General features: G+C 55.0%; 3 protein-coding genes across 3 annotated transcripts; 1 reads left to right on the forward strand and 2 right to left on the reverse strand.

Moving 5' to 3' along the window:
- The first annotated feature begins 1,044 nt into the window (after positions 1–1,044).
- SODALDRAFT_164483 (hypothetical protein) lies at positions 1,045–7,107 on the forward strand. The gene is made up of 4 exons (XM_028606962.1): positions 1,045–1,354; positions 1,433–1,582; positions 1,715–5,042; positions 5,111–7,107. The coding sequence occupies exons 1-4, from the start codon at positions 1,293–1,295 to the stop codon at positions 6,872–6,874; spliced, it is 5,304 nt and encodes a 1,767-aa protein (XP_028466342.1). The 5' UTR covers positions 1,045–1,292; the 3' UTR covers positions 6,875–7,107.
- Positions 7,108–8,323, reverse strand: SODALDRAFT_164484 (hypothetical protein). The gene has a single exon (XM_028606963.1). The coding sequence runs from the start codon at positions 8,178–8,180 to the stop codon at positions 7,341–7,343; it is 840 nt and encodes a 279-aa protein (XP_028466343.1). The 5' UTR covers positions 8,181–8,323; the 3' UTR covers positions 7,108–7,340.
- On the reverse strand, positions 8,318–9,781 carry SODALDRAFT_277776 (ARM repeat-containing protein; the record flags this gene model as incomplete). The annotated part of the gene is made up of 2 exons (XM_028608085.1): positions 8,318–9,301; positions 9,422–9,781. The coding sequence occupies 2 exons, from the start codon at positions 9,779–9,781 to the stop codon at positions 8,318–8,320; spliced, it is 1,344 nt and encodes a 447-aa protein (XP_028466344.1).
- Between the last annotated feature and the right edge of the window lie 2,366 nt (positions 9,782–12,147).

Here is a 12,147-nt window from a genome sequence, read left to right on the forward strand (position 1 = left end):
CCAACCCGACGAGACCGTTGGTGCTGTCATGTGTCAACGCCAGGCGTAATAAGGTTTGCGAAGCGGCCCCTCCAACACGACTCGTGCAGGGAGAACCGTCCATCTGGCCAAGGTCATGGTGAATGGTGAAAACGTGTATCGAGCTGAATGAGTAAGGTAGTGAGCAGTTGTACACACTGAGAAGTTGAACGAATGAGTAGCCAGAGTCAAAGTCGATAACAGGCGATACGGAATCATCCGGACAGGACATCCGAATGTTGAGCACTGGGGGACTCGGTTGACTGTGGGCGCGAAGAGTGTACTCAAGATGAGGTTATTGTTGTTGCCTTTCGTGCTTGAGCGGGGCTGTTGAGGTGTAGGGAGGAAGCCTAATGACGAATGACGAACTAAAAATCTCAAGAACTGATAAGAGGAGAAACGGGGAAGGGCAAGGGCAAGGGGGTGAGGGTGAGGGTGAGGTGAGGGTGAGGGTGGTGACGAAAAAGTGGAAAGTGGGAAAGTGATTCGTAGGTACAGAGGTACGTAATTATTAGTACATGAGGTAGGTACTTTATGAAGGGTGAGGAAAGAAGTCTTGGTGGTCATTTCCGGCTTCTGACTTTGAAATAAAGAGGGACCGTTTTACACACTGTGGTTAGTAATCTTCTACATCCTAGACAACAAACTTCCACATCTCTTATATAAGATACTGATACAGAGTATATCTCCGACAGTATTAATATTGCATTTTATACCGTACAGCACCCCGTTCCCCTTCGATTTTTTTACGGAAAGTTCTTATTTCCCTATCGTCTCTTCCTTAGGTACCTTATTTGATCTAAAAGTCTTCGAAGTACCTTCGTACCTTCCAACATAAGGTAGGTACCTAACTTCGTACTTTATACAAGTATTTCGCACCGTACCACGGTTAAGGGGAAAGAGTCCCACCCGCAGGGGGGTCAAGCCAAACACGTTCTAGGGAGTTCCAGTATGACTATTACCACTAAGCACTCGCCGTTTCCGCCAGTCACCATTTCACCCCCAAACATCTTAACACCACCTCGTAATAGCACCAAGCCCCAGCATCCCCTTCCCCCCCCCCCGATATTCGCATTCCGAAGAAAGGAAAGAAAAAAAAGTCGGTCGCCGCCAAACCCCAAGCCATCCAGCCAACCCGTCAATCGCGATCAATCACCACAACCACACCACCCCCTTTTCATCACTTCCGATCGTGGATTTCATCTCGATAGACCGTGCTGATTCCACTGGTCGATTCGTTTCCCCCGAAAACGGATGTCGCCGCGACTGATGCTATGACTGAGGTCGGGCCAGCCGACCGCACCAGGCTTTTGCGATCAAAACGCAATGATACAAAGTTAGTAATGTCATCATTCGATAGAGCTCTCTTTTCCGATTCCAACGATATCAAATTTCTTGTGTTAACGTCGTACAGTTCAATTGTGACGTCGCGAAAGCGCAAGTTGAGCCAGCTCTATGCCGTAGCGACCGAGCATCATGGCCTCCCTAGCGATTTCGCAAAGTCCAACGCGGCCTCCGCCCACTCACCTCATTTACACTTCTTGTCGAGATCCGGTATCTCACGGTAAGCCTTTCCCCCGGATCCTAATTCACAATCATACTCCCGCCCATGTTACTTTCCTCCGTCCTTTATTAATTGATTCCCTCCTCCGTCATGTACATCTCTCTCTTCACATGCCTAACATCTTTTTACTAGGGACACCATCATTGATGACCGGAGTGTGCCTACGCGACATAATTTCCCCTACGACAGTTTAAAACATTTCATTTCAAAGTCGGAGACCTTCGCCGCTCTTGCCCCATCCGCCTCTCCTGCGCAGCCCGCTGGTCTTGATGCTTCCTCGCGGTTCCGGATTACACCTGCTCCTGCCGCTAGAACTTCGAATGCGAATGCGACTGCGACTTCACCCGCAACCCTTCGTCCTAGTCCTGCTCCCCCGTCCGGCCGTGATGGCCCTACACCGCCCACGCAGCTGTCCTCGACCCTTGCGCCGTCCCCGAAACTTCCCAACGGCATATCCGCACCGCCACCGCCATCCCGTTTCGGCGCCGCTGCCCCGACAGACACTTCTTCGCCGCGAGCTCCCCAGGAAGCCTCTGCCTCGCCAGTAGCACCCACAGCCACGCCCACACCCTCACTGAATGTCGCGACCCCTGACCATTCATCCATCGCATCTGGAGTGAGCAAGGATTCGGCGGAAACAAGTCTAACGGCGGGCCGGGCTTCAGTTCAGCAGCAGCGGAGTGAAAAGGGATTCGAGCCTGCACCTGTGCGGCCTCTTGCACCTCGTGTTCTCCCTCAGGAGTCTTCGCAACCGACGACCCAGCTACAGAGCACGAAGGCAGGGACAACGCAGCCTTCTGAGACAAACACAGCCTTACACGAACCGTTCAAAGTCACCGAAGCCGTTTTCCCTTCAGGATCCGCCACACAACCAACCGCGATATCTCAGGCGCGCAATGTGTCGACAGACATCGGTTCAGATCACGAGCAATCCGGGAAGCCTGGTCTCAGGAATGGGAATGTTGACCGACCAGTCAAAACGAACGGGGCTGCAGATCAGCGGCCCAGGGATGACGTGCAGAATGGAGTTGACGGGGTGGAGGTTCAAGTGCCGGACGGTCCGGAGGCGCAATTGCTGGAGGAGTCGGTGAGGCTCAAGAAGGCTGCAACTGATCGGCCGGCCGAAGCGCAACCAGCCAAACTTCCGCCGAGCATACGTGAGGGAACGACTGACTTGCCGCCTCGACCTTCAGAGTCCGATGTTCTCAAGGCTGCCGGAGACTCTACCTCTCACTTCGTTTCTCCTACTCCCAACGGGGCGATGACTGAGTCGAAGCCTCAGCCCGACGATCAGGGATTATCTGAAGATCGCATGGAGGTGGATCAACGAGATGGAGCTCAAACGGCTGGTCAAACCAGTCCTCCGGAACCAGGAGTTATTCCGACCCGCAAACCGATCAAGACCATGCCCCCCCCTCAACCATCCCTACCTTCGACGAGGCCGGACACGACCCCAGTTGTTGAACGCGCCGTCACTCGAGTGTCCACTGGAGCTATCCGACAGAAATCAGTGTCGGAAATTCTCGGAGAAACACCTCGCTCATCACACCCCTCTCCTGACAGATCAATCACCGTTAATGCACCATCTAGCCAACTGACTCCTCTCACGTCTACTCCACAGTCTTCAACTTTCAGGCCGCGGAGCAGACCTTCACGACGGAAGGACAAAGGAAAAGGCAAGGTTTCTACTGTGGTCTTTGGTAAGTCGCAAAAGGGCTCGACTGAAAAGGCCACGGAGTCGAAGCAACAGAAGCCAGAGGGCTTCCTCCCCACCGACGACTACTTCATCCCCCTCTTCGTCCAAGGCTTCACGCAGTCCTCGAAATGGATGAAGCCAATCGAGGTTGTCCTGAATCAAGCCCACAAGGCCGTCTCGACAGCGGATGCCAATATCGCGCTCCTGGACAACCAAGCTTGCCGGGTCCTGCGACGCGTCTACAACCTCCAGCAACAAGACAAATGGCTTCTCCGACAGCCCAAGAGGTGCCCAGAGCCGGTAAGACAGCAGTCGCACTGGGACGTGCTTCTCCAGGAAATGAAGTGGATGCGGACCGACTTTCGGGAAGAGAGGAAATGGAAGATGGCCCTGGCACGGAACCTCGCCAACGCCTGTGCAGAGTGGGTTGCTTCTAGCCCCGAAGACCGAAAGGCGCTTCAGGTGAATGCGATAATACCACCAACGCCGGAAGCCGTTGCCGACGGCGACATCACGATGGCGGATTCAAACCAGGATGCACTTGCCCCCCAACCTACACCAGACCTAATCTCGGGAGACGCCGGCACCCCCGGCCAAATCGACGAACCGCGCGATGACATCTTGGACACTGTGGCGCCATCTGCCATCTTTGCTCTCCAGGACGACGAAATCGTTTTCGCCATGCGGCATTCGCCCACAGCAGATTCCCTGCTTGAGGAGTTGCCTATGTATGGAACCCCTCTAGACGTGCCCAGCTACAGCCTCGCCGGACCAATAGTCGACCCCGACGCGCACTGGAAACGACCGGCGTTGCCGCTCAACAAGTATGTCGAGGGCCAAATGAAACTACTGTCAGACGGGCCTCCACGGAAGCGTAGCCGACTGGAGCATGAGCAAGAAGAAGATGACGACGAGGACGGCGTTGTGTTTGGAGAGCAAGGTTCCAACAGGGCTAATCTTCTTCCGGAGAGCTCGGAAGTGGCACTCTTTGATGTGAACATGAAGCCGATTCGCGATCGTCTCCATGCCAGCCATCAATTCCGACCTCCGGCTGAGTACAACATGCCGACGCAGTCATTCTACGAAAGCCGCCACCCATCACAGTGGACCCCCGCAGAGGATGAGGAGCTCCGGTCACTGGTGCGGCAACACTCATATAATTGGTCCTTTATCTCCGACATCCTGGCACCAACCTCCCTGTTCTCTTCAGGAGCTGAGAGGCGCACGCCCTGGGAGTGCTTTGAGCGCTGGATTAACCTGGAGGGCCTCCCGTCAGACATGCAGAAGACACAATACTTCAAGTCTTACCTGAACAGGATCGAAGCTGCTCAGCGCGTAATTATGCAGCATAACCAGCAGCTCGCACAGCAACAACAGCAGCAGCAGCAACAGCAGCAGCACCAACAACAGCAGTCTTCAGGAGGAGCTGTGCCTCCAGGATCTGCGGGGCCAAATGGCCCACCAACACCGCTGCCACGTAGGCGTCCGAGTTCCACTCCGGTGAGGGTGGAGAGGAGACGTCAGCAGAAGCATCTTACTCTAATCGACGCAATGAGGAAGCTGGCCAAGAAACGCGAAGCTGCCGCCCAGAAACAGCAACAAGCTTCTCAGTCGGCGGCGATGCGCAAGGCAAACGAAGCTGCACAACCGCAGATTGGGCCTAGAAAGACGCCCAGCGATTATAGCTTGATGCGGTGGCAACGCGACCAGGCCCTCGCCGAATCGGTATCACAGGCCTACCAACGCCAGGAGTTACAGCGAAAGGTAAGGACTGCAGCGACTAGCCTAACCCCGATGTGTCGTTGCTTGCAGATGCTAACTTGCCTCCCTAGCTGGCCTTGCAAGCACGCGCCCAGGGCCACAAGACCCAGGTGCCCGCTACTCCCGGTGGCACTCACGGGGTGCCGAATAACGCGGCGGCTCAGCTGAACATGGCCCGGACCAACAGCGCGAACCAGGCTGCTGCTGGACAAGCCCGGGGCCGTGTGCCTATACAGACACCGCAAGCCGCAATGACACCCATCGCAAACCAGCAGCAGATGGGTGGCCTAGTTCCTCCGATACCGATAAATGGCGCTTCTGCAGCCCAGATTCAAGCCGCCATGCAGGCGCAGCACCAACAGCAACAGGCCCAGCAACAGGCCCAGCAACAGGCCCAGCAGCAGCAGCAGCAGCAACGGATGCCGATGCAAACACCTCAGGCCAATGCTATGTTGCAAGCGCGACGGATATCCGAACAACAACGGCATGCCGTCCAGATGCAGCAACACCAGGGCCAACAGATGCATCAGCAGGGTACGCCGGGGCCCCCATCTCACTCACCACCCTTGCGGAACAACGTCAATGGTGGTGCCGGCGTCGGGCCCTTTGATCATAACATGCCCAATGGCGTCAGCCAACACAACTTTATGGCTAGCGCACAAGCCATGATGGCATCGCTGAACGGCGCCAATGGCACGGGCATGTCTACCCCTCCCGCCAGCGGACTGCATATGCCCAATGGACCGGCAGGCTCACCTCGCGCTTTGGGAACGCATACTCAGAACAATGCTATCACCGCCCAATTGGCTTCACTCGAAGCTCAGCTGAGGGCAAAGAACCCGCAGTTGTCCCCCGAGCAGGCTCATCGACTGGCCCAGGAACATGTGACGCGGTATCTGATGCATCGGCATAACATGACTAGCATGTCCCAATCGGCCATGAACGCCGCGGCAGGTGGCGGGAGCCCTGGGGTCGCATCACCAGGCATGACAAACGGTATCACCGCCACACCAAGTCCTCACCAATATGCCGCTCTCCTCAGACAGCAGCAACAGCAGCAGCAGGCGGCCCAAGTGGCTGCCGCCGCTCAACTGGGGCAGCAAGTTCAGCCAGGGCAACAGCCAACGCCGCAACAGCAGCATCGGTCTCCGCAACCTCGGCAGCAGACACCTACGCAGCACCTCCGCCAGCCACAGCCACATCCGCAACAGCACCAAGCGCAGCAAGGTCAGCAGCAACGTGCAGCGTCGCAGCAATCTTCGCCCGTCCCGCAACAGCAGCAACAACCCCAGCTCTATCCCCAGCCTCCTCGAGCTCCGTCTCAGCCCCAACCTCAGGTCCAGCCTCAAGCTCAAGCGCAGACTTTCGTGCAAGGGCGGACACAAACTCCAGGACAAGCTCCAGGACAGGTTCAAGGAAAACCTCAAGGTCAGCCTCAAGGACAGCCTCAGGGGCAACCTCGGGGACAATCGCAGCCACAGGCTCAGGGACAGCCTCAATCACAGTCGCAGGGACAACCTCGGGTGCAACCACAGGGTCAGTCTCAGGGTCAGAGTCAGGGCCAGCCTCAGATGCAACCTCAGCCGAAACCTCAACTACCACCCCAGCCACAACCCCAGGCTCAATCGCAGGCGCAACCTCAACCGTTGCCTCAAGCTCAGGCTCCACCATCTGCTCCCACACCGGCTCCAGCACAGGTCCCAACGCCGACCCCAACACAGGCTCCAGTGCAAACCCAGGCCCAAGCTCAAGCCCAAGCCCAAGCTCAAAATCCAGCTCAGGCAACACCGCCTCCCCAGCGCCAAGCCAGTGGAAGCGCGACTCCTGCAGCGTAATGCATATATCTGACCTGACTGCATCCTCCAGACGCACATATCAAGCTCATCCTCCTTCACACATCGTCCTCCGCCGTTATACCCTGCGTCGACCTTGGGCATTGTGTTGAAAGTCTCGGAAGGGTGCACCTCCGCCAAGTTCTTGGGCTACATTGATACCGATCTTGTGGCTAGCGACAGAAGATCAGAGGACGAATGGGAGACGAAAAACAGATGACTGGTGAGAGGACGGGAAAGAGGGGATAGGTAGAGAGAAAGAGAGAGCAAAAGTGGCTCTCATACCATCACCGCTCTCGTGATATGCGGAGGGGAAAGAAACCGAAACAAATACGGTCGAGTGTACATAACACCTTTTTACGCTTTTGTAATGAATTGTAGCATCAAACACGAGTTTTCTCTCTTTTCTTTTCCTTCTTTTTTCCATCTTGGGCGCCATCTCGAAGCAAGGGGGGCTTTCAGAAGGTCATCACGACACCGAACACCGAGTTTCCAACCGTAATACGCTGTGCCATTGCAGCTGAACCGACCGACTAACATTAAAACCGCTCGAACCTTGGAATCCCTCCAGAACAATCGTGAAAAGACAAAAACAAAGGGAAACCCCCCCCCCCCCCTTTCCCATCCAGACACCTTTAAAATCCGACCATGAATTATGAACCCGATGACGTTCTAAACGCTCTGCCGAGTATAATACGCTTGTTGTTTTGCCCGTTCTCGTTTGTGTTTCCAAGCGTTGAACTTTTTTGTAGCAGCCCCCAACCCTTCGAATGGTCTGACCGGAATAATCCCCCATTATGTTACCCCCCGTACCGCCCGTGCCAGACGCTCCCACTGATCTTGCAAACAAACCAAAGACATCAGGTCCTGGCCCTTTCATATTCGAGCACACAGGCAGCCGAAAGGAGAAGAAGAAAAAAAAGAAAAAGATCAAGAGAGAGAGAGAGAGAGCGAGAGAAAATAAAAGAAGAAGAAAAAAGGGCCCTCGATAGGGCACTGTGAATAGAAAGAGGATTATAAACATGTCGACGCGAGTATGTGTATGTTCATTTTCGCTGGGTGAGAAAATAGGTGGCAGAAAAAAAAAAGAAAAAGGCAAGATAAGAACCGAGGAAAAAAGGCCTTGTGGGAAACTCCCCGACTCCATATGGACTTGCACGACAGCTATGTCCTTGATTCCCAGTCGTACATGATCATGCAGCCTGGCAGCAACCCGACTGCCTCGATTCCGGACGTGTAAATCTACGACCCAAAGGATCATGTCGTGTGTCTGTCGTCTCCGTGTATGTGAGTTGAATATCTTACGCATGAAAAAAAGCTCGATTGCGGTAAGAAGTAAGGGAGGCTGGCGCCGTGCTGTGAATGATCCAGCCCCACCGCCCTCAGGTTGTGGAAATCAGAGGGCATCGATTCGGTCAGGTTATTCATAGCCTGCGTCCGTCCACTTCAAGGCTCCTCCAGAACTTGAGGGGCAACATTCCCAGACGCAAACCGCCCGTTCTTGTCTTGCTCGACCTCCTCCTCGGCAGACTCGCCGGTGGCGCTCGCGTTGGTACTAGGAGGATTGCTGCTCTGCGGGCTGTTGGGCTCCATCGTCAAGACAGGCGTGGGCGATGCGGAGGTGTCCACCTGGGCAGCCCGCGAATTGCGGAATGTCGGAGTAGTCGTAGTCCTGTGCCCGTTCTTGGCCGCCTTCTTCGAACCGCCCCGGGCCTTGGCGATGGCTTCAAGGACACGGTCGGCGGCCGCGGTGTTGCCTTGGCGTTCGGGATCACGTACCGCATCCAGATGTTTTTTCAGGTCGGAAATGGACTCCACGGCCGCAATGAGGCCGTCGAGCTCAGGGCCATCCTCGAACTTCTTCAGCAACTTTTGGATGACGTAGTTGCCAAAGTTATCCTTGTACAGGGCCGGAACAGCATTCGTGCCATCGCTACCGTGTTTGAGAAACGCCTGGGCAATTTTGACCCGGTCCTCAGCTGCACCAAACTCGATGCACTTTTCGACCACGTTGGATGCGTACTTGTGCTTGGACAAAGCAACGAGCCGGCCCAGCACGAATGAGATGATCTTTTCTCGGTCCGCCGGCTTGCCGTACCTGACAACGTGTTGAGCTACGTAGTTGCCATATTCGTTGGAGACGAGATGCTGGACCGCGTCGTGAATCTCGGCGAGGATGGCCTCCTTGTCCTCTGCTTTGGCATATTCGAGTAGGCGCTGAATGACCCGGCAAGCATGCCTCTCCTCCGAGAGCTGCCTCACCATGGAGCGGACCGCCCGGGGAATGAAACCGAAGTGCTGATTCGGTACATACTGGATCACTTGCTGGACCACATGGTTGCCAAATTCGTCCCGAATCAGAGGCAAGATATTTGGCTCGAGCTCTTGAGTCAATTCGGCTCTTTGTTCAACGAGTATCTGTTCCAAAGCCTGTGAGTGCAGAAAAATGTATGGGTTAGTCATTTCATCTAAGCAAGAAGGGGAAAGGGGAGAAAGGGGAGAAAGGGAGAAAAAGAAAAGCAGGAGGCGGGAGGGGGGGGCGTAACGAACCTTCTGGACCACTCGACAGGCGTACTTATTGAAGGACCATTCGACCATCTTGCCCTTCAGTATGCTCGCTATGGCTCTCTTTTGCATCTGGCTGCCATGCACCAAGAGCATCTGAATGACGTAGTTGCCATATATGTCCTTCGACAGCGGCTCGATGTTGGGTTGGACCTCCCGGAAGACCTGGTCCTTCTCTTCGCTGTTCGCGTCTGCGAGCTTCTTCTGGAGGAACCGGGAGGCGTGTTGATCGCCGCAGAACTCGACCACGTGACCATAGATCTCTTTCAACCCCCAATGACATTGCCCCTTGTTGCGCTTCGACGTGAATTCCGCCAGCCGAGCACTGCACGGCTTTTGGTCCATGGCCTGTTGCGGAGGAGGAATGGCACCGGGGTTGATCTGTGAACCCCAAGTCGGCAGAACGGTACCAGGTAAATCAAAAGAATTGTACGGGGAGAGTGGGAACTGGTTGGAGGCGCCGTTGAGGCCGTACAAAGATGAGAGGACGTAGTTCGTGGGGATCTGCGCATGCTGGGTCTGCGGATGTTGGGTCTGCAAAGGCTGAGAGAAGGGCGGCACAGGATTCCGCCAATCGGTTTCAGACCCTACCCTGGGGCCCCGGGAGGCGTTTGCGGCGGCCCAACCGTTGACCAAGTTTGGCGAGGCTCGGGAGTTCGGGGTGAAGGACGCGCTGAAATCGTTCGCCCGCGGGAATGGCCTCGAGGATGTGCTGCTACCGGGTCCCATAGCGGAGGAGGATGAGTTGACGTGGTCTCTTGAGAGCCGTGTATCGTTCAAGTGTTGAGTGGCGGACGATACACCCGAAAACAGGTTCTGGTTCTCGAGTCGATTCAATCCCCTGCCCGACTCGGCGAACGAGCGATCGTGGTTGACTTGGATGTTCATCGTGCGTCCTCCAAACAAAGGCGACATGCCCAAGTCCCCCGATATGTTGGAATTCCAAATATACGTACTGCTGTTGTTGATGTTTGTTTGAGTGGCTGATTCCGTAGGGACAGAGAGGCGCCTTGACCCGGTAGAGTGGCTGGGGATGTGACCGGGGCCGTAACCAAAGCTGTCTGGATCCCCGGTGGGGGAGTGGCGGGAGAGACTGCGGTGGTGAGAACCGTCGGAATGGCGCGACGGAGGGTGGCCACTATCTTGTGAGGTCGGCGCATGGCCACTGCTCGCGCCCATGCTCAGGAACGTCGACTCTTGCGAAAGACGGTTCGCATGCTGCCTGGACAATCGCCGGCCGTAGCCCATGTTAAACGCGCCGTTCTCCTCATCCTCGAGCGCTCCCAAGTAGGTACTAGGACGCATGGTCGCATAACCGTGACCGATGGTGCTGATGTTGCTATTGTCGTGGAATGAGGCAGGTCGTCCAGTCTCGGAATAATTAGGCAGCGTGTCGGCCTGGGAATCAGGAATGAGAACACTGGAGCCGGTTTGTCCGCTGAGGCTGTTTGCAGAGGTATCGGGCGTTGAAATAGATGCAGAGGTCATGGTATTTACACTGCTGCTATAAGTGCCGTGGGGACCATTGGGTTGTCGAAAGCCACGGGCGTTGCCGTGGGTAGTAGTGGCGGCGGCGGCGGCGGTGGTGGTGGTGTTATCTCGCGAGCTGGAGTGCGAAATGGACATGTTGTTGTAATATGGAAGCACTCGAGCAGATTCCTGCTGTGCGAGACGCAGAGATGGTCAGCCTCAAGCGTCGGACCTTCGCGAGAGCGACGGAGCCGCGAATAAATAAAGGGACGAGGAGAGAGAGAACAGTGGCAAGGGAGGGGTTATTGAGACAGGGAAATTACTCACAGTCTTTCGGGTCATAATTGAGGGATGTGAGGGTAAATTGTCTGCTTACCTCGGGCAGCAGACGAGTCTCGCGAAAGGACGACGAGAGAAAAGAGGGTGGGGGGGAAGGGTTGCGTTGGGAGGGTTTGTCGACGATAACCGGGATGGCTAGGTCCTAGGATGGAGAACTAGGACGACGGGCAACTGGCAACTGCAAGTACTTTTATTAGTAACCACAAGTATAATGTCCCTTCCCTTTTTCCCGTTGTATTGTTGCCATGCGCTGGTACGGATACACCGGTTCGCCCCTAGGCTAAGTGACCGGACGCTGTCGATTTTTCGTGGGGGCTGAGGGCTCGGGCGTCTTTAGTGGGCCGTGACACAGCGGCCTAGAACCCCAGGTATCGGCACTGGTCCAAGCACAGACCGGCCACTCCCTTTCACCCTAATAAAGGCGACCCCGACCATAAGGCAGAAGAAGCTTGGCCGTACCTTAAGAAAGAAGGTAGGTACCAGTAAGTGAGCAAAAGTTTCGGGACAACCCAAAGTAGAATGATTCGAAGCTTTTGGGGAACACTTTTCTAGGTATCAAGGCAAAACCATGTTATCTTGCAAAAGTAACGAATCACTGGATCTTTGAAATATACCGAAATTATTGCTCACCCACTGTACCTGACAAGGCGTCGGTACCTTAATATACCTTATGTAAATAATACGTACCTTGGTAAAATGTACTTCGCATTCCTCAGTAAAAGTGCCGTGTCAACAGCCCTTCAATATCAACCTCAGAGAACGGACTGCAGACCGTAGCCAGTAAGCGAGTTTTAAACAAAACGTCCCCTTTCCGATAGTTGCCTGTGTTCTTGTTCGTGCCCTTGTCCTTGTCGTTATATATATTCTAACGAAACGTCGTCGACGGATCAGCAGTAAGCTTC

This window comes from Sodiomyces alkalinus (genome assembly GCF_003711515.1).
Source record: "Sodiomyces alkalinus F11 unplaced genomic scaffold SODALscaffold_5, whole genome shotgun sequence".
In the NCBI taxonomy this organism is placed as follows: domain Eukaryota; kingdom Fungi; phylum Ascomycota; class Sordariomycetes; order Glomerellales; family Plectosphaerellaceae; genus Sodiomyces; species Sodiomyces alkalinus.